General features: G+C 38.8%; 1 protein-coding gene across 1 annotated transcript in view; it reads right to left on the bottom strand.

The window, feature by feature from the left end:
* Positions 1-6976, bottom strand: part of ARHGAP18 (Rho GTPase activating protein 18) — a 183615-nt gene extending 176639 nt beyond the window's left edge. Inside the window, exon 1 of the mRNA XM_024759044.1 lies at positions 6914-6976. Within this exon, the coding sequence (XP_024614812.1) occupies positions 6914-6957 (44 nt within the window). The 5' untranslated portion in view covers positions 6958-6976. The remainder of the gene's footprint in view (positions 1-6913) is intronic.
* Positions 6977-21045: the final 14069 nt, after the last annotated feature.

Genomic DNA, 21045 nt, shown 5'->3' with positions numbered 1-21045 from the left:
TACTAAAAGCTACCAAACCTATCACCAGACTTCTTTTTTTTTTTTTTTTTTTAACAGTTTCTACCTTCAACACACAAGTCGAAATAAATCTCAAAAACATATTACTCCATATAAGGATCTAACAGCTGATACTTTGGAAAAGTTCCTACAAGCAATCACTTTTGCCACCCTGATCTCAGCCACCAGCTCCTTCCCAGGTGAGCACAGAGGTCAGAGAACTTTTGCTATAAAGGCCAGAGAGTAAATGTTTTTTGCACAGCAGGTCAAATGGTCTCTGTCTCAACCACTCCTCTGCCATTCACAATACACAAATGAATGGGTGTGGTTGGGTTCCATTAAAACTTTATTTACAAAAACGGGTGTCAGGCCAGATTTGGCCCAAGAGCTGTACTTTGCTGACTGCTGGGTTTAAGAAGTGATGGCAGACTAGGTGAGAAAAAACAGAATGAAATGCACTCTCTCCCAAGAACACAAACTTATCCACTCTGAAAGCTGCTTCCAGGTGAAGGACAGACTATGAGGAAAAGGAGAGAAAGAGGAAAGTGTTGTGCCTGTCACTTATTCACACAGTAACTGTTAATTAGGTGCATACTATGTGCCTGGAACCAAATAGCAAAGCCCTCGCCCCCAGAGACTCAAGTCCAACAGAAGAAAAAAATAAAAGTAATTAGAAAGAAACAATGCACTATGGTACAGCCAGACAATGGAATATTATTCATCACTAAAAAGAATGAGCTGTTAGGTCATGAAAAGACAATGGGAAACGAATGCATATTACTAAATGAAAGAAGCCAATCTGAAAAGACTACATACTATATGATTCCAACTATATGACATTCTGGAAGAGGCAAAATTCTGGAGACAGTAAAAGCATCAGTGGTTGCCAGGGGTTGGTGGGAGGGAAGAAAGGGATGAATAAGCAGAACACAGAGTACTTTCAGGGCCGCGAAAATACTCTGTATGATATCATAATAAGATATGTCATTATACATTGTCCAAACCCATAGAAATCAGAACACCAAGAGTGAACTCCGCTGTAAAGTATGGACTCTGGGTGATTATGATGTATCAATGTAGGTTCATCGATTGTAACAAATGTATCACTCTGATGGGGGATGTTGATAATGGGAGAGGTGGCGTATGTGCCAGGGCAGGAAGTACATGGGAAATAAATGGCTGTATCATCATCTCAATTTTGCTATGAACCTAAAAGTACTCTAAAAGAAAGTCTATTAAAACAAACAAACAAAAACAGTATTTCCTATGCAGGTAATGAGAAAAGAGATCTGATAGGACTATGGGTTGAGCAGTCTTAGAATGTAAAGATAATGCCAGTGAGACATCTGATACTATATTGTTGTTCCAATCATCATAGTTCTATTCCAATAAGTCACACTATCTGGCCCTTTAATTCATTGACCTCTGCAAACGGTTTCAGGATTAAGTGGACTAATTGCCTACAGGGCTGAAGAAAGAAGCCTGGTCTAAAGAAGGACCAAACTCTGTAATAACAATAGTAATAATGACCCCAAACAGCATCCGGCTTTGACCCTGTCAAGTCTCTCACTTTGGAGGTGTCTTGCCATTAGACTGTATATTCATGGAGAGCAAGTCCATATCTTTTTTCATTCCTGTATCTTCAAGAACTAATGTAGTATCTGGCAAGTAGAAGGCACACAATATATATTACGTATTAACACGAAATGAATAAACTACCATTAATTGAGTGGCTACTGAAAAACAAGAAACGGCTTTAATATTAATCAGATTGTTTCAGGAGAAACAAAGATGTTTCAGGAGAAGCTAAGAAACAGATAAATTAGGTCTGGGTCTTCAGGAATGAATAGGATACAACACTTGGAGAGAAAGGAGAACGATACTGCAGTAGAGGACACAGCAGGTGCAGAGGTATAAGGCCCAAGACTCACACATTAAGGAAGCAAAAGAAAAGATCAACATAGCTAGACCATGGGGTAAAACAATGAGAAAGGGAAGGCGACAAACTTAGGGAATGAAGGCAAACTGAGACGTACCTTGTACGTCTGAGAAATTCACAGATGATCCGGGTATGTAGCACTGGATCATACAATCTGGAAACCAACATATGGTCAAACACCTACATTTTAAAAAAGCCCTACCAGATCACTCTGGCTGCAGCACAGAGGACCAAAGAGGGGAGTATTACAGGAGAATGCTTAACAGACCCAGGGAAAGATGGAAGGAGTTGACTGAACCAAAACAGAGACCAGTAGAATGGATGGGAGGAAAAGATTTGAGAGGCTTTTCTGAACTTGCATAGACATTATTTCCAATCAGATGGAAAAGAAAGAGCTAAACGAGATTCTCCCCTTTCTCACATGGGAGACTTTAGACCAGATAAAGTCAGGAATTACAGCAGGAGAAGCAAGCTTGGAATGCAAAGATAAACGTTAGTCTGTTGTGTCTATGTTGAATTTCAGGTGTTTGGGATAAGATAAAGAAGTATAGTTCTCAAATGTTTAATAGAGTAACCTATATGACAGCACCCTGAAAGTTTGAAAATACAATGCAAACAAAAAGTACTAATAGTTTTAATAACTGCGATATGACACACCTATAAAATGTATTCTGAAACCAGAGTAAGAGGTGCAATGAGAACATTCTCAGGGATTCACTGGAGACCACTGCAAGATCTCTCCCTTTCATGTTTCTGGTGTCCACTGCCCGGAGAAAGCCCAGTTCTTCCCTTACTGATAAGTACCTCTGTGAAGCTGAAGGCCTAAGGGCAAAACTTAGAAAAAATAAATGTTTGGTCCTCAGAGCCCCAGGGTTTCTCTAGGTCCTCTCCAGGCCAGGGCAAACCTATCAGTTTTAGCCTTTCACTGGACTACCCTTAGTGAAAGACTACACAAATGACACAAGAGAGATCTAGTACCCAAGTCCTTGTGAAAGCAGGTATAGTGAAAAATACAATGCACATATTAGGTCGGCGGGTCAAATGCAGCCTTGCTAACCCCAAGGAATGTAGTGGTACACATGTGGGGTATGGGAAGGGACAGTTTATTCAGAGAGCATATACCACAGGTCATAAAGCCCCAGTCCCTGATGTGCAGGAAAATATTTAATGAATTAATAAGGTGACCCCGTGGCACATGAACTTGTTTTTCCATCCAGACTTAAAGCAGACATTTTCTGGTTGATTAAAGCCAAAAGAGATGTTTTTGCCAGCATATCCAGAATAAACTAGTTTTCTAAAAGTAATATATTGGCTTCAAAAAGAGTTCGTAGGATACCAAAAATATTATCTGTAAATTTAAGTGATAAGATTATGGAATATTTTATTTTTTTCTGGGGACAGGTCCCTGTATTTTCTAAGTTTTCTATTGGACAAATACCAAAAATATTAAAGTGATTAAGTTTGGGTGGTGGGATTATGATTTACTATCTTTGGGGACATGAGTCTCACATGAGTATCCTGAGTATCACTCATCATATAGGTGATCAATAAACCTTTGGGAGGAGGAAAAAAGTTATCAGCTGGAAAGCTTTTATCTGAACATTGCCTTCAAGTTTATTTTATAATGTGCTTGAGGAAGTGATTAAGATTATGCATTTTCCTTCTCAGCATACCATGGCATCACCACTGCCAGTTTGTGTGACATACAGTAGTAGAAGCAGAAAATGGGGATTTAGTTACATCTCTTCTTTTGAACGCCTTTGCTGGGTGACTTCTTAGAACTGAATGTTTCTAAGATGTTCATCAGGTTAACTCTGCAACAGCTTACAGCTTTTTAAAAATTGATAAAAGCAAGACGTTCAAACACAATGATATAAGCAACTTAAAGATGTAGGAGGAGGGAGTGGAAAATAGACTGATTTGTTCCAAGAAATGCAGATATTCAGAGGCCAAGTAGGTTTGCACCTTTGAAAAGATATCAGCAGAGACTCCCCTTACCTCCTCCCTGCCCATCCTCCCTCCACATTGCTGAGCAATTCCGCAGAAAATATGTCACAGAGAAACAATATTACCCTCAAACCTTAGGAGGTACCTATGTTCCCAAATTGAATTTCTAGAAGTGACAATCTGAAAGTTGCTGGCTGGGCTGAAAACTAACTATGCCCTTGAAGACGACACAGAATTCCTGGAATTTTGGCCACGAATATATCAACTCCAGAAGTTTGATATTTCTGGCTTCCTGCCCAGACTCCAGTTACTGTTTGAGTATTTCTAGTTCTGTATAGGTACAATTTACCTCTCCTTAAGATGCTAAAACCGAAGCTAAGAGTCATCCTAATTAATGGAATTCATTTATTAAATCAAAAGTAACCAGTGACCAGGACTAACACCTTTTATGCTATACAAGACAGTTGATTAGCTCTTTTTAGACTGCTACAAAAAATCTGATGGGGGATAGATGGAAAAGTTCTATATTATTATTAAAATAAAACATTTCTGATCATGTAGTCCCTCTATTGAAAACTACGTGGGGTATATACTGATCTAGGCTTTGAGAATGAACTACAGCTGAGCCATGCTCTAATCCTAAACACTAGTTGAGTCTACCTCAAAAACAGTGGTAGAAATAGAGGCAGACATATGTTCTTCCTTAATAAAGGAAAAGACAAGGAAACGTATGTATTAGGACTGAAGTTCTAGAACTATTCAACTGTTAAAAGGGAAAATGAAATTTGTTCTATTTCAAGCATTTGCTTCACAGACCAACTCACTCTAAGGCAGTTTGTAAAACTCACATTTTTTTTTTTCTATCTCATATGAAGAGACACCAGCGGTGGCTAGTGGGGCTGGGACAGGATAGTGGCAGACACAGAGGATGCCATGGCCCCAGCACCATCCTCACTTTGCACTGGAAGAGACTTTTACTCCTTATTGTGTGTCATAATTGGAGGCGAGGGGAGAGAAGCAGAGAAAGGAACAGAACTGTCTCCTTATTCCTCAAAATCCAAATGTTGGAATGACTTTTCTCCTGTTTTCTTCTTCTTCAAACTGCTCGATCATTAAGGCATCATTCTAGGCAGCTGATTGGGGTTCTTAGCATTAGAACAAACTTAATGTCTAACCAGAACAGGAATAATCACTGCTGATAATGGGGGAGGGGGGGACTTCCCAGAAACCATCCATTGAAAGAGACTAAGAACAGCGGTAGGCCTTAGGAGACAGTTTTTCTCAGTAAAATCCTGGGTCCTTGGGAGCTTCTAAAAATGGTGCTTCTTATGTTAATTCCCCCGAGGGACCCCTGGGTTGAGGATCTGCAAACTCAGCTAGCGTGAACAGCTAAAGGTCAGAAACCAGACTATCACCATCAGAGTTCCCAGGTAGATTATGTCTTGTCACAGGTCAGCTGAGAGCTCAGAACTTGGGGTGCTAGGAATGCATACGGTCAGGATATTCACACCAAAATGGGAGGAAGGAATGGAATTCTCCCAGCTCCCAGGCTAATAATGAGACTTTAAAGAACCTGGTTCCATCTGTAGAACAAAGTCAGTTGACTGAATGCAGCTGTGTTCATGTCCCTCCAGAATAAACTAGAAATAGAAATTTTTAGCTCTGCCCAAGCCTGAATCCTCACCCTTTCTTCCTAGAGGCTGCTTACTTGTTCAAAGTTAAATGGGCCCACAAGGGAATGCATTACAAACGCTAAGCTATGTTAAAAAGAAGACTTTATAAGCAATAATTTGTCCAGAGATTCCAACTATTTTTCAGTTAAGCATTTACCACTCAATATCAAGTATTTCCTTGTCTTTTCTTCCTCTTTATCACTGCAAGATTTGTAATTTGGGGATTTTGGTTTTGATAAGAAAAAGTCCTTTGATGTCTTAGAAAAACAGTATATACTGTTTTAAATGAATTGTTATTAATAAGTTTATCTTTAGATTAAGCAGGAAATAAAGAAATCTGACACCAGATTATAAAGAAAACATTCTCCTGCCCCATTTGATTATAATTGCCAAATGTTAGGCAATACTTGTAGAGCTACTATTAACTTATTAATTTGGGATTGACTTGGAAAACTGATCCTTTCTCTAAAAACCTCCAGCTAAATTAACATAAATTGAAACTAGCTATTATTACATGGCATTTTGGATAGTTTTTCTTTGGTAGCACTGAGTTAAATACATTTATTTGAATGTTTTGGGTTTACATTTGAAAACCTCCTCTATTTTTTCTTTATATGAAGAGCCATCTGAAGATGTTGGCTCCACAGTTTCCAGCAAAAATGTTAATTTGCAACCGCAAAGCTACACTTTGAAAATGTTTCTTTACTTTTGAACTGGCGATTCTGTAGAGACGCTCTCCTGCTCAACACTCAAAGAATAGGAAGGGTGCTAATTTTTTTGTTTTTCTTTAAATTTGTGGGCTCCTATTTATTTCTCAAGCGTAAACCCCAAACACTTGTTTTGTTTTTACAAATAACCAGGTGACTGTGCATAGTATGAATATTTCCTCTAGTCAGCTTAAGTTCAACGCTTATCAAAGTTGATGTTCAATTTTAATATTAATAATTATCCTCTCTTGGCTGTAACTGAAATCATAATCATCCCGAAAAGACTACCAATTAAAATATCCGTTTGCCTATATGGAAAGTACCCTTCCCTAGAATATCCCAGGCATCTTTAAAAGGAAAAAAAAGTACCCTTAACCTCATCTTGCAAATAGAGGCTTAAATTTTACCAACAGGTCAGGGACAGGGTCAAGAATAACAGAGGTAAGAAAGAACACTAATGCTTATTTTCAACCTCAACCCGAAAGGATTTTTTAAATCACACAAAAACTCTTTTTTCCCAGACTTCGTTAAAAACAAACTTGTAACATGAGAACAAGGCTAGTAGTTAAAAGACCTTTCCCAGCTGTGGGTTTCGGAGCTAATACTAAATGCAGTGGAAAGAGAAAAGCACTCAAAGCTGCTCTCCTTACCTGAGATGAAAGCAGTGCACCAGCTTCGTTACTATTATAACCATCTTTCCCAGGTCAAGAGCACGGAACGCCTGGATGACGAGAAGTGTAAAAGGAAGCGACGATGTTGAGCCGCGGCGAGAATCTTCCCAGGGAGCTGGTGCCCTGACACACCTCCTCTCTCTGGCTCCGAAGAGAAGCAGCTCTCACTCTCCCTTTACGGCGAACCACAGCCTGTCATTTGTGCTCAACCATACGGCAGCTGCTAGAAGCATCGGGCTGAAGCGCGGGCACGAGGACCAGGAACACGAGACCAGCGCTGCTGAGCCGGCAGAGCGGCTGCGGCCGGAACTCCCAGGGAGTCCGCGGCTGCGCGGCCGCAGCTGAGGCTCGGACAGCCGCACGTTACAGGGCAGAGGTCAGCCTTTCAGGAGCAAGGATCAGCTGCTGCAAGAACCTCCACACTTGCCCCAGCCCAGCGCGAGCCAAACGCGGTTATAAGCGCAGAGCGGTCCCAGCTACTGAGCATGCTCGGCTGCCGAGGCTCCAACTAGGCCTTGCACGTGGTAACTTATTTTCCTAATCTGAGAAAGGGAAAACCGACAGGTGGGCCGAGGGTGAGATTTAATGGAGGTAATTTCTAGAACAGGGAGATGACCTCCTCCCCACCTTCCCCCTTCCAAAAAAAAAAAAAAAGAAAGAAAAACACATCGCACTTAGCAAATATTTTTGATTGATAGGTTGATGGAGATCTTTGAATGCTATCAGTAATGTTTAGTCTTTAACTCTCTCCCTGCACAATTAAGTTGACTCTGGGGTCAAGTATGTGGTCTAGGTAGTAAAAGGGTTTTAATCTCAGCAAATCGCTGTAGCTCAAAAATTGGGTATGGATTTGCCAATATTTGAAAGTCTAGCAAAGTGCTATGAATTAATTGATGTCTACACAAGTGAAATTTGCCTAGAGATAATTACTTTAAGAAAAACAAGTCTTTTACAAAACTGGAATTTTCAAAATTTTAAATGTTAACTTATAATAACATTTTGAAATTTAAATCTTTCAGATGGCAAGCTCAGTGAAAGCACAAACGTTGTTTATTCGTGAATTGTAAAGCCAAATCCTTTTTCCTGGGCTTGGTGAATGGCAAGTGCTCATAAATGCTGGTGTGACAGTGAATTGTGGGTTAATCTGTAAATAGCATTTACAGGAAGGCTGAAGTTCTTGAATTTTGATAGGAACCTTAATTCTAACTTGATCTCAGCTTTGCATTTTGGGCCCAATGACGCTAATTTTTTTGTCATAAGTGTCCAGTGCATAAGCAAATTGGCTTTTACATAGGATTTTCATTTTTGTGTGCTGTGTGTGTGTGTATCCATCCCCTTTTGCTCTCTTGCAGCCCTCCTAAGATGCTCTTTGCCAAGGTGAGCCAAATCCAGATCATGTTCTCTCTGCTACTGTTGAAATCAGGGACATTGACTCTCCATGGTTTGCACATAACACAGTTATTTCGTTTTGAAAAACTTCTAGCAAGTCAATTCTCCCAAGTCTGTGAGGATGAATCCAAGAGGATTTCATGGCTGAAATGGAGCTATAGCCTGAAAGCTGGGCCTGTGAGATTCCAGACAGGAAACATGGGTGAGCTAGGAGTCAGGCGTTTCTTGAATCCTTACCAGGTGCCACCTTGGCCCGTTGATCCAATCCCTTAGGTCAGGAAAGTTCTTTCTCTCCCCACCACCCCATATCTGTCTCTCTCCCTGTCTTTCTCCCTCTTTCCCTTCCTCCGTCTTCTGACTACCCTCCACACTCCCTTGAAGACTCAGGTGCTGCTGGAATCCAGAGCCCTTCCTGGCTCCCCTCCCCCATGCCTCTCCAGAGCATACTTTTATCATTACACTTTCTGGATTGTCTTTAACTAAATTAGGTCCCACCTACCAGCAGCTGTGAATTCCTTAAGCATACAGACAACACTGGCTATACAATTGTATACATCTGCACAATTACTGGTTTTCACTTGTTTTCCGGTTAGATTAAGGCACAGGTGGGAGTCCTAATTGGGGTGACCAATTAGAAAATTGGTGGAGTTAATTTAGGGACATTTCCTAGGGGAAGTGATTCCAGATGGAAAAATAAAAATTTCAATATAACCAAATCAAATATTTCATAACTGGAAAGGAAGATGCAGACCTTTTCGTACAAACCTGATAAGTATAAATAAGTACAAATAAGTACAAATAATCAGGGTAGAGCAAACAGATGGTCTTTAATCCCTGCATCTTTGTCCCGAATAGAAATAGAAACAGAAAAGGAAGCACATCTGCCCTTGCCATGGACCCTTTGGACCCACTCATTATATCTCATAGCAGAGATTCCTTATACCATTGCCCTCATTCACCTCCTACCAATTTTTGCTATTCATTAATTGCAGTAAAGCTGGTTCTCACAGGTTACCCAGGATGTCCAAATCATCAAAGCCAAGAATTTCTGTTTTGATGACAAAATCATAGCTATCATTTCTTTGGCACCTTATTCTCTGCCAGGCACAGCTAAATTCTTTACAAACACTGCATTTCATTGCCACAAGAAGCATCTTTTAATAGCACTTATCACAATTTTATACTTTGAATTTACAGTGTATAATATGTTTGCTGACGTCAAAAGAAAACAGGCACAAACAATAATTGGTCATGGATATGGATAGAATATTATCATGTCTGATGATGAAACCAAGGCTTTGAGAGCTCAAGATAATAGAGCTAATAGGTGGAGCTAGGTTTGAAGCCTGACCGTCAAGTGTCAAATTTCATCAGTGCTTCACCAGTGGAGATTGCAGCCACTCCTCCGGAGCCCTCACGCCCTGTTAAGATAGCAGAGCCCAAAAGGAAGCAGAAAGACTCCACCTTGAGAAGATCAGCCTTTTAAAGAAGCCAACGTTGTACAAAGTGAAAAGCGGAGATGGAAAACCTGGGTCTTTGGTGAATATCATTGAATTGACACATTTATCCAGATGCCTACCTTACCTCACTTTTTGGAATGTGAGCTAATGAAATCTGATTAAAGTCACTTTAAATTGGGTTTTCCTGGGACTTTCCTGGTGACATAGTGGTTAAGAATCCACCTGCCAATGCAGGAACACGGGTTCAATCCCTGGTCCGGGAAGATCCCACATGCCACGAAGCAGCTAAGCCTATGTGCCACAACTGCTGAGCCTGTGCTCTAGAGCCCGTGCTCTGCAACAAGAGAAGCCGCCACAATGAGAAGGCCGAGCACCGCAACGAAGAGTAGTCGCTGCTCGCCACAGCTAGAGAAAGCCCGTGTGCAGCAACGAAGACCCAATGCAGCAAATAAATAAATAGGGTTTTCTTTGCAGTCAAAAGCCTCCTGAGATAAGCTTTTTTCACTTTCTTAATCAAAATGTTAAAATGATTAAGAATTAACTCAATTTCTTTTTTACAAATAAATTTATTTATTTATTATTTTATTTTTGGCTGCATTGGGTCTTCATTGCCGCACGCGGGCTTTCTCTAGTTGTGGCGAGCGGGGACTACTCTTTGTTGTGGTGTGTGGGGTTCTCACTGCAGTGGCTCCTCTTGTTGCGGAGCACGAGCTCTAGGCACGCGGGCTTCAGTAGTTGTGGCACCTGGGCTCAGTAGTTGTGGCTCACGGGCTCTAGAGTGCAGGCTCAGTAGTTGTGGTGCACGGGCTTAGCTGCTCCGCTGGCATATGGGATCTTTCCGGACCAGGGATTGAACCTGTCTCCTGCGTTGGCAGGCCGATTCTTAACCACTGTGCCACCAGGGAAGTCCATGAATTAACTCAATTTCTTAGCATAGCACTTGAGAACTTTCTCCTGACCCATTTGTGTTTGTACCTTTGCCTCCCATTATACTGTGTCATGCATTTTACATTCTGGCTGAGCTGGACTCCTTGCTCTAACTGTATCCTTTGCTCTCCCACAGTCCACTCTGCCCTCATCCTGCATTTTCTCCTAAGTTCTATTTGTCATATACATGAGTCTCTTCCTTACTGATGATAAACTCCTTAAAGGCAGGAATTGGATTCGTCTTTGTGTCCCACTGTATATTTCACATGGTAGGATACAAGTGGAGGTTTGCTGTGTTACTGAGCTGAATTCTGGAATGTGTGACCTCAAACTTTTGTATTAGTAACTCCTTACAAAAGTAATAGGGATAATGCCCTCCTCAATTCCATGAGAACTTGCTTCTGGAAGGTGGAAAGTGCTATTCCATGATTCATATTTTTTAAAGAATTTTTAAAAAATCATTTTAAAAAGAATTAATTCCGTCTCACTCCTGTGGGCCTGCGTGTTTCCACACAGAAGTTCTATTTGAAAACTTCAGTGTCCAGTGTCAGGCAGTAAAGTTGAGCATTGGCTGTTTAATACTCCATTTTCCACAAACTTAATCCCCAAGGCCAGTGGATTATCGAGCTTTTGAGTTAAATTTATAATGTACTTCAGTTCTTGACAGGGAAAATAATTTTCTCTTGCATGATACACTATTTTCTCAGCATTCATTTTCAGGTGATATGTGTTGACCTAAAACAAACGGACTGCCAGATATTTCTCCAGCAAAGATGAGCTTTATTCAGTATCGGCAAGAATTGCTATGTATCATTGTTAAAGTCAATCAGTGTATTTATGGGTAAGATATAATAATAGCGTTTATAAGTCAGAGCCCGGCAAGGAGACGGAAACCCCAGAGCAATTTGAAAAGAGATGGCTTAATATAAAGAATTATTAACTATTTGCAGAGAAAACTACCAAAAGGGAATAAAGAGAACTCTAAAGAATACCCCAAGAAGTATCCAAGGAAGGAGGCTCTCCCCAGGGCTGGGACTCAGCCCTCTTTGAAGTGGTTGCTGCCCACTGGATGGTGGAGAAGTTTACAGCGCTGGTCCACAGTCAGCAAGCTGAGGCTTGCAGGCATGGACTGTGGGGGGCTGTGACTTACAAGGCGGAAGGCTTCTGCAGTGATGCTAGTGGGCTGAGGCTAGTTGGTAGGACATTGCCTGCTGGGGCGCTGATGAGATTTGCTGGGAGGCTGCCTGTGGAAGCCGCTGTTGTACTGGCTGGGAAGCTGGCTGGATGCTGGCTGGACTCGCCGAAAAATTGCCAGGGAGCCACGTGCAAGAGGTATTGTTGAAAGAATCTAAAAAAGAGTGGATATATGTATTTGTATAACAGAGTCACTTTGCTGTACACCTGAAACTAACACAACATTGTATATCAATTATACCCCAATACAATTTTTTTTTTTTTAAAGAGGTTTTGTTGAACCCTCTGGGCACCCACAGAACCCAGCTGAATCCAGCCGTGAGGATGTGCCACTGAACTTACTGATGTGAAGCTGGAGTGACTGTAGAACTCTCCAGATGCTGCTGCCTGGAGATGGGAAGATGCGTGAACTCAGCTAAGATGACTCCAGAACTCACCTGCAAACTGCCTTGGGGGGTACTGCTGCACTTACTGCCAGAAATCCTATTGGGGCACTTTTGGAACTCACTGAAAAGACTTCTACAGGGGTGTGGCTGAAACTCACTGAAGGTGAGCTGCACTGAACATCCTGCACGTTAGCCCAGCATTGCAGGAGCACGAATGCTGGAATGCACACAGGAACCAGGAAGAGGCATCCCTACCTCCTGCAGTGTCCCTCCGGCGCCCTCTACCGACGAAGCTTAACATCATGCCATCTGGAAAGAAAGATTTCAGTATCACAAGCAGTCAAAGAACGATGGATTTGGAGCTGAGAGGCAATAAATTAATAACTGACAGGCACAGCGCTTTTGTCAAAATAACTATATTAAAATTAAATCTTTACTCATTCGTCTCTTCCACTAGCAGATGATATGTAAGTGTTTCAAAGGTAAGGATAATCTGTATATTTTAGGTGTAGCATAGTGTTTGGCTCATACTATGTATTTAACAAACATTTATCAAAATGTGGTACTGCATGTACATAAATATTGCATCCTGCACTGAAAGAACTCACTTGGTCCGCAAGCCCTAGGTGTGCCCAAATTTAGTTGGCACGAAGGGAGTTATTTCTGTTATTTTCATCATTTGCACAAAGAAGGAAAATTGCAACAGTGGCAATTGACACATTGTACATCTGTAGAGTCACTATTTTCTAAAAATGAACTTTTTGCAGTCCCTTGGAATTTTGCTTGGGGTTGACTGACTGGAAATCCTCCATGAATCACTAGGGCAAAAAATCCTCCCTTCTTTAGAGAGGAAGAATATTCTACTCAGAAATACATTGAGAAAAAAAAGCAATTATCCTAGTAAGCTGAATGATGCCCATTTCACATAGATTTTAGTAAAATGAAAAAACAAAACAAAATAAAAATGACTCAGATATATAACAGGAGGTGTGTGCTTCACTATGCGTCCACAAGTTCCATTTCTGTGACATTCTGACAAAGACTGAATTTCATCTCTTGGTGAAGGTATTATCTGTGCCGAATGAGTTTGGGAGTTGAATAAAGAGATGAATTTATTTAGTCGATATCAAGTATCAAATCAATACTTCATGAAGAAGAGAAATCAAAGTATAAAGTATAGGCTTAGCTACTACAACAATAAGACCCCAAAATACAGTGGCTCAAAAAAGATATAAATCGATTTCTTTCCCATGTTACATCTGTGAGGTAGGCTCTGCTTCATAAAGTCTTCCAGGGACTCAGGTTTCTGCTTTCTTGTTGCTTGGGCATTCCTTAGAGTGTCCTCTTGTCCCCACGGTAGAAGACAGCTCACTGGCAAAATTTAGCCCAAACTCTGCTGTAGCATTGGCTTAGGGATAAGGGGAAGAAATGGCAGCTTTGGTCATGAGTTTGTCTGAAGTTGTGAATCATCTGTCCAAAGTGAGTGTTTTAATCAAATCCAATGGCAAAGCAAGGACATCTTTATCTTCCTGGAGTGGTCATCTTTTTAAATCTCAACAAAGACACTCTATGCTAGTTTTGCCTTGAGCAGCACCTCTCAGTTCCAGCCCACATAAAAAAATGAAGAAAGCAGAGGGTAATTAATTCCCTTTGCAGGAAATGAGGTTGCACTTCCACTCAATCCCATTGGCTAGAACATAGTCACGTGGGCACAACTTACTGCAAGTTAAAATGGGACATGTAGCCTCTAACTGATAGGGGGTTTTATTATTAAAAAAGAGGAAGAAGAGATACTGAGGGAAAGTTAGCAGTCTCTACTACACAAAGATTCTCTAATCTGAGATATTTAATACTAAGCAAAAATTTTAATTATTTTTTATTTAGGAATATACTAAATATTCTATAATAATAATATTGATTAATATTGACTATAAAATAGTGTTAACTATTCTGAATATGTTAAGTGGTTAGAGGATCAAGGTCAGCCTTCACCGGTTCTATTACCTTGTTTTATTAAATTAATATATAGGCTGCTAAAAAGATGAAAACCATTCACCTTTAAAAAACAAATTGGTAGCTAATATGCCAAGAAACAAACACACACATGAAAAAAAATGGGGAAAAAATGAAGGAAACAAAAGAAATATCTGGAGAAATACAGCTGAGTAGGAACAGAGGTACAAAACTTAATTTGAAACACAAAAATTTTTAAACAATAGCAAAAAGTATACCAACAGCCTTGGAGGAAGGACAGTAACATCATTAATGTTTGAAAGATGTCATCTGGGGTAAACCAAAGATATGAAGAGCAGGAACAGAGATGCAAGTTGAAATTATTTAGAAATCACACTGTGATACACTCATTTTGAAGGGGTAAAGTAATGACAGAAATAACCACAATTGAAAAGAAAGCATAAGATATTATACGACAATATTTTCCATAACTATGCAAACAAATTTGAAAACCTGAAATAGATGATTTTACAGAAATTTAAAAATAATTGACTCCAGAAGAGATATAAAACCTAAACAGATGAACAGCCACATAAGAAACCCCAGAAGTAATCAGAGAAACCCCAAATAAAAAATGGTTTTTTGGATGATTTTTTTTCAAATTTTCAGAACACAGAGAATTTCAATGTAATTTAAATTGTTTCAGAGCATAGAGAAAGAAGGAAGGCATCTGCATCAGTCAGGGTTCTCCAGAGAAACAGAACCAATAGGATGTGTATATTAGTCAGCTCATACTGCCATAACAAAATACCATAGACTGGATGGCTTAACTAACAGGAGGCTAGAAGGCAGAGATCAGGGTGCCAGCATGGTCAGGTTTTGGTGAGGGCTGTCATCCTAGCTTGCAGATGGCCACCTTCTCACTGTGTTCTCACATGATAGAGAGAGCAAGTTCTCTGGTGTCTCTTGTTATAAGGGCACTAATCTCATCATGAGGGTCCCACCCTAATTACTTTCCAAAGGCCTCATCTTCAAGTATCATGATACTGAGAGTTGGTGCTTAGACATATGAATTTTGGGGGTGCATTTTTAATCCATAGCAGTTTGTGTGTGTGTGTTGAGAGAGAGAAAATATTAATGCAAAAATCCTAAAGAAAATATTAACATGTTGAATTTAACAGTATTAATGCTATAAAATATCACGACCAGGTACAGTTCATTGGATGAATACAAAAATAGGTCAATATTAGGAAATATGTTTAATTCCAATAATAGGTAAAGGACAAAAAGATAAAACAAACATGATTGTCTTATAGAAGTATAGTAGAGCCATCTTTTCTGGCCAAAGGAACTGAGAGAGAGGAACCTTAAGAGCCTGAGGATATGGGAGAAATCCCTGAAATGAGAGCTGGGGAAGGGGACTCCCTAATTATATGTGTGACCTGACACAAACCAAGCTTACACCTGATCTGTGCATGTACAGAACAGGAAAAAGAAGCACGGCAAAGAGTTTGAGAACTTAACTATAATATAAAACAGTACACAATTCCAAGAATGGCCCATGAGAGGTGCATGTGCAGTTCAGACACAACACAGCATAGCAAAGCTTTGAAAATTGAACTGACAATGCAACCACAGTCAACTGATTGCAAGATAGAACTTTCCGTTTGAATGTTGCCTGATTGCTAACATCAGTCAACGTTCGCCACAGGATTTTAACAGGACCCAAATTCTCACAACATAATATTCAAAATGCCCATGGTACATTTGAATTTACAAAAAAATACCAGAAAAATATGACCAATACTTAACAGAAAAGATAATCAACAGATGCTAACCCTGAGTCAACCAGATGTTGGAATTATCAAAACTACTACTCAGGAATAAAAAAGTCTGGAAGAATGATGTATGCAACAATGTGGATGAGTCTCAATTGTATATGTTACATACACAATAGGGTACATTCTCTGTGATTCCATTTATATGGAAGTCTGGAAGAGGCAAAACTACAGGGATGGTGAACAGATCTATGGTTGCCAGTGGTTAGGAGTACGGGGAAGAATGGACTACAAAGGAGGGTCATGATGGAATTTTTTGAGAAATGGAACTCTTCTGTTCCATCTTGAGGGTAGTTTGGCTGCATGACTCTGTGTGTTTGTCAAAATTCATAATATACAGCAAATAGAGTGAATTTGTTGTGTAAATTAAAAATAAATATTAAAAATACTTTAAAAACTTATTCTTTCCTCCTTCTGAAGAATGATTTAACTACAACAATCCACCTCATATCTTACATGCTAATATTGCCCAGTATATTCGTATCACCTTGGTTTTATAGCTACAAATTGGTCATTATATTTCTTATTCTTTTTTATATTCAGTCTCCACTTTTTAAGGTTTACCAATATGTAAAAAAGTTTTTTTCCTTCTTGCCTCTCATTTCTTTTTGCAATTACTGTTCTTTCTTAAGGAAAGTAGTACTTTCCTTAATAGTTCATTCAGCAGTATTTGCTAACTAAATTTCCTCTTGATTATCCTAATAGACCATATTTAAATGATAGTTTATCTGGGTATAAAACCTAGAGTCTCAGTTATTTTTTCTGAACATTTTGACTACATTATTCCATTGTCTTCTTGCTGTTATCGATGCTATTTATAAGTCTGGGTTTTTTTGTGCCCCATTGCTTAATATCTTCTTTTTATTTCTGAGATTCACTAGTGTAAGTATGTAGTTTTGTTATCCTCCTGACTACTTGCTTTGACTTTGAATCTTAGACTCCTACCTTTATTAAATTCTAAAGAGTTCCATGTTCATATCATTTACAAAATTTGCCTCTCTTCTATTCTCACTAATGTCTTCCCATGGTGTACCAGTTACACATATGTTGAACCTCCTCATTCTATCCTTCATGTATGTTCATTTCTCTTTCACATTACTTTTTATCGTGTTGCCCTCAGGATAGTTTTCTTATTACAATCTACCAATTCACTAACACTCTATGTTCATATAATCTTATGTTTAATATATTCAAAACTATTAAATTCTAGTGACTATATATTTCTTTTCTACAAATTTTTCTTTTCAAAATTTGCTTGGCAATTTTCATAGTAACATCTTTCTCATGTTCTTGTTTGTTTAGTTTCTACTACTTTAATCATTTAACATGTTTATTTTATTCTTGTGTCTGATAATCCTGTTCTTGGGGGTGGGGTCTAGTCATATCTTTTTTCTCTGCTGATCTTTTTCATGGTAGGCTTTTTCCATGTGTGTCTTATAATTTTAGAATGTGAGCTTTTCTTCCTAGGATTTATGTATGGCAATCATATGTGATTTGATTTCAGTTATCCTAGGATTATAACAAGTCTAGGAGCATATTTATGTTAATTTATTGGTATGTAGTTCCCAGACTACAGAGATGATGTCAATTTAAACCTCAAAATTGTGTGATCAGGTCCATGATTATAAATTTACAAGGAATTATTAACTATTTTCAACTAGAGCCTTGGCCGAGACCAAAAATTTTCATTGTCACCTACCTATGTTAGGGACAGATAACTTTTAGTCTACCCTTTCCCATATGTGTATATAATTTCTAACTTATCTTTTTGTAGGCTCAATTCCCTACATGCCATACCAGCATGGATTTATGCTCAGTTAATTTCCAAGCATCTGGTTCATCAGGATTCACATACCCCTCTAAGAAAGCTGAAGTATCAACTTACAATCTTTTTGTATTGTTTCCTTCCTTTCCTTTTTGTCCTCTGGAGACTTCCCTCACTTTCTTGTGGGTATAGCTGTGTATGTTAAGATGATGTTTGCTATCTTCTATTTATCATTTCTATAATTTTGTATCAAAAAGATTTTCAGTTACTGCCCTATTTTAAGAAAACCTTTTCTTTTATAAGGTGATATTAAAACACATTAATTTGTCCACATCTCTGCAAACTCTAAAAATATTTTGATATTAATCTTGAAGGTATTTTAATAGCTTCAGATCAGGACAAAATTATACAACGTGGCCAATAAATGGTTCATGTGAAAAGACTAAAAACCTTTGAAAAGGTTAATAAACAATGTAGTAATCTAGAATTTTTGCAAATGGTTTCTTTTAAAGAAAACAATGAATACAGAAATGGTCAGAGTGGTATAATTGTGTAAATAACTTGAATTCTTCTCAGGCAGAATCCTGTATTAAGAGGTCTTAATTCCAACAAGAAAACTGGCATAGAAATTTGAAGGTCTAGTATGCAAATTAATGGTTCTGGATGTTTACTGTTCATCAGTTCTTAGAGACATAAAAATGATTTAGCTCAGTGTTGGCAGGGCTGCAAGGAAAAGGGTAAATGCTTTTATGGCTGATGGTAATGTAAATGCGTACCATTTTTCTAACGATCAAAAAGGAAATATGTAACAAGATCTTAAAAATACATTTATACCGTCTGACAAAAGACTGCTATTCCTGATTATATAGCTTTCTTCTGTATTCATAGAAGGGGTCAGTGGTGTCTGGGTGTAAAAATCAGAAATGTATAATAAATGCATTAAAAAATCATAAAATTCAGTAGAACCCAATTATTTTTATTAATAAAATTGATACAAGTTTTAAAAGAGTAGAACTTAGATATAGATGACAACAATTGCAGCTAAAGTCGAGAACGGAGATAGTGTACTGGCCCTCAACACCATCATGACCTGGCATTTTTCCTTTAAAAAAAAAATGTAATTTGATTTCTATGATTTTTTGTTTGGCTGAAATAAGTATTATAACTGAGTTATTGAACACTTACAAAATTAGCACATTTCTATTCATTAACAGATGTTTAAATAAACTTCTCTAAAGTAGGTGAAATGAGATAATTATTTATTAAGGCATTATGTGCTAAATGGTAAACAAGGCATTGGCTCGTCATGCTAAAGTAATATAGTATAAGAAAATAGCAACCGACATTTTATGGCTATGAGTCCAAAGACAAATTGCCCTCAAACTGAGGTGGCGTAAGGTCCTATGTGAAGAATTTCCCTGCGCCTACAGGTGAGAGTTTTCTGGTGCCTTAGGAAACCATTTAGGAAACCATTTAGGGTGTCCTTCCCATCTAATGTCATGTGTAACATCAGGGAAGGAGAGTGAATTTCACAAATACATTTCCTTCAGGCCCTTGAGAACTATTATCTAGAATATGACTTGCAAATAAAGCACAGAAACACTGGCTTGAGGTGACTCAGAGTTTCTAGTAGTAATTAAGAGAATTCCCATCTAAAAGAAAACACAGTTGTAGCGCTTTTTTTTAAATTTACGTTTTTATTTTTTATTTACATTTTAAGGTGTGAATCCATGTATGGAGCATTAGGGTGCATATTATGATTACTACTATTATTTTTGTTGTTGTTATTATTATTTGGGGAACTACTTTTTTTTTGTGGGCACTGAAACCCAAACTATCTAGCCTTTCCCTGCCTGGGGTTTGAATCTACAGTGGAGATACAACACATAGGAAAAGAAGCACCATGATTCATTTCAGATACAGATGTGCATGAGTTCCCACTAAAATGTATTATTAGTATCTGTTTCCAGGAGCACATATCTCCCTTCATAAATACTTTCCAGATGTGTTCCTCTTGGTTGTAATATAAAAATACGCTCATTTCCAAAAAAAAATATGAATAGGGTAACATCTTAACTAAAAATGATATAATACTACAATTTATTAAAAACCCCAAATGTAAAACAGGCTGTAGACACGATCTATAACTATCACACACTCCTCCAAAGTAGATATATGACCCTTCTTGCAGCAGAATGCAAATACTTAACCCATTCCACGTATTGAGTCTTAGGACATTCCCACTCCCCATCTGACAAACTTGCTATTCATCCTGTAACTTTGTCCCTGTGTTTCTCAATCCGTTTCATCTCTCCTGACTCAGAACTTTGGCACACCTTTATATTTTGCCGTCATAAGTTTGTCTTGATTTATTATGTTCTCCTCAGGGTTACCCCTCCCAGTTCAGGCTAGCCCTTTGCTGTACTTTCCCTAACTGCAGGTGGCATTTGTTCCTTCAATAAACTGAAGGACTAGTCTAACATCTATTTAAGAAGCCGTCAAATCCACTCCTCCATTTCACGTAGCTGGGCAACTGTTTCTCACCTACCCAGGAAAAGACTACAGGCTTGTTCTCTGGAGAGAAGTTTTCTGACTGGGAGACACCCAGGCATGGGTGTCTGGAAGAAGGCCTGACCTACAAAAAATGGGCCAATTAGAAGATGTAAGCAGACTGGATACTGAAACCTGGAGACTTTATTCTCCGCTCCTAGGATGCTGAAAGCCAGGCCTGCCTTTCTTCCTAAGGCAGGAAAGCGGAATGGTTTCCTTTGGGAAAATTCCCAGGCCCAGGGGAAAGTCCTAAAAATACCAACATCAGTGACTCCATAATTAAATGGCCCACTCAGATCACCTGACAGTGAATCTCACAGATAACAAGCCCCACTCACGGACCCAGAGCTTCCAATCATCCCTCCCTTTTCAATACGCATGGACAAGCAGGCATTGACAGGCATCTCAGAAGAGCCTCTAATATGAAAGATATAGAACCCCCGAAAAAAAGAAAGAAAAGAAAAACAGAAGGAAGCCACTTAGGAAAGACCTATATTAAGTAGGAATAAGAAAAAAAACCCCTATCATTAATATCTTCAGCTGTGAATAGTTTTATATAGTTTTAATAATATACAACATTGAACGTCAATCCAACATATCAAGCCAAAATTATGATACAACTATACTGGAAAAAAGGGTGAAGACACAG

The sequence above is a fragment of the Neophocaena asiaeorientalis genome, unplaced genomic scaffold, assembly GCF_003031525.2.
Source record: "Neophocaena asiaeorientalis asiaeorientalis breed wild unplaced genomic scaffold, Neophocaena_asiaeorientalis_V1.1 scaffold5, whole genome shotgun sequence".
NCBI classification, from domain to species: Eukaryota; Metazoa; Chordata; class Mammalia; order Artiodactyla; family Phocoenidae; genus Neophocaena; species Neophocaena asiaeorientalis.
This window is presented reverse-complemented; position numbering and strand designations above follow the sequence as displayed.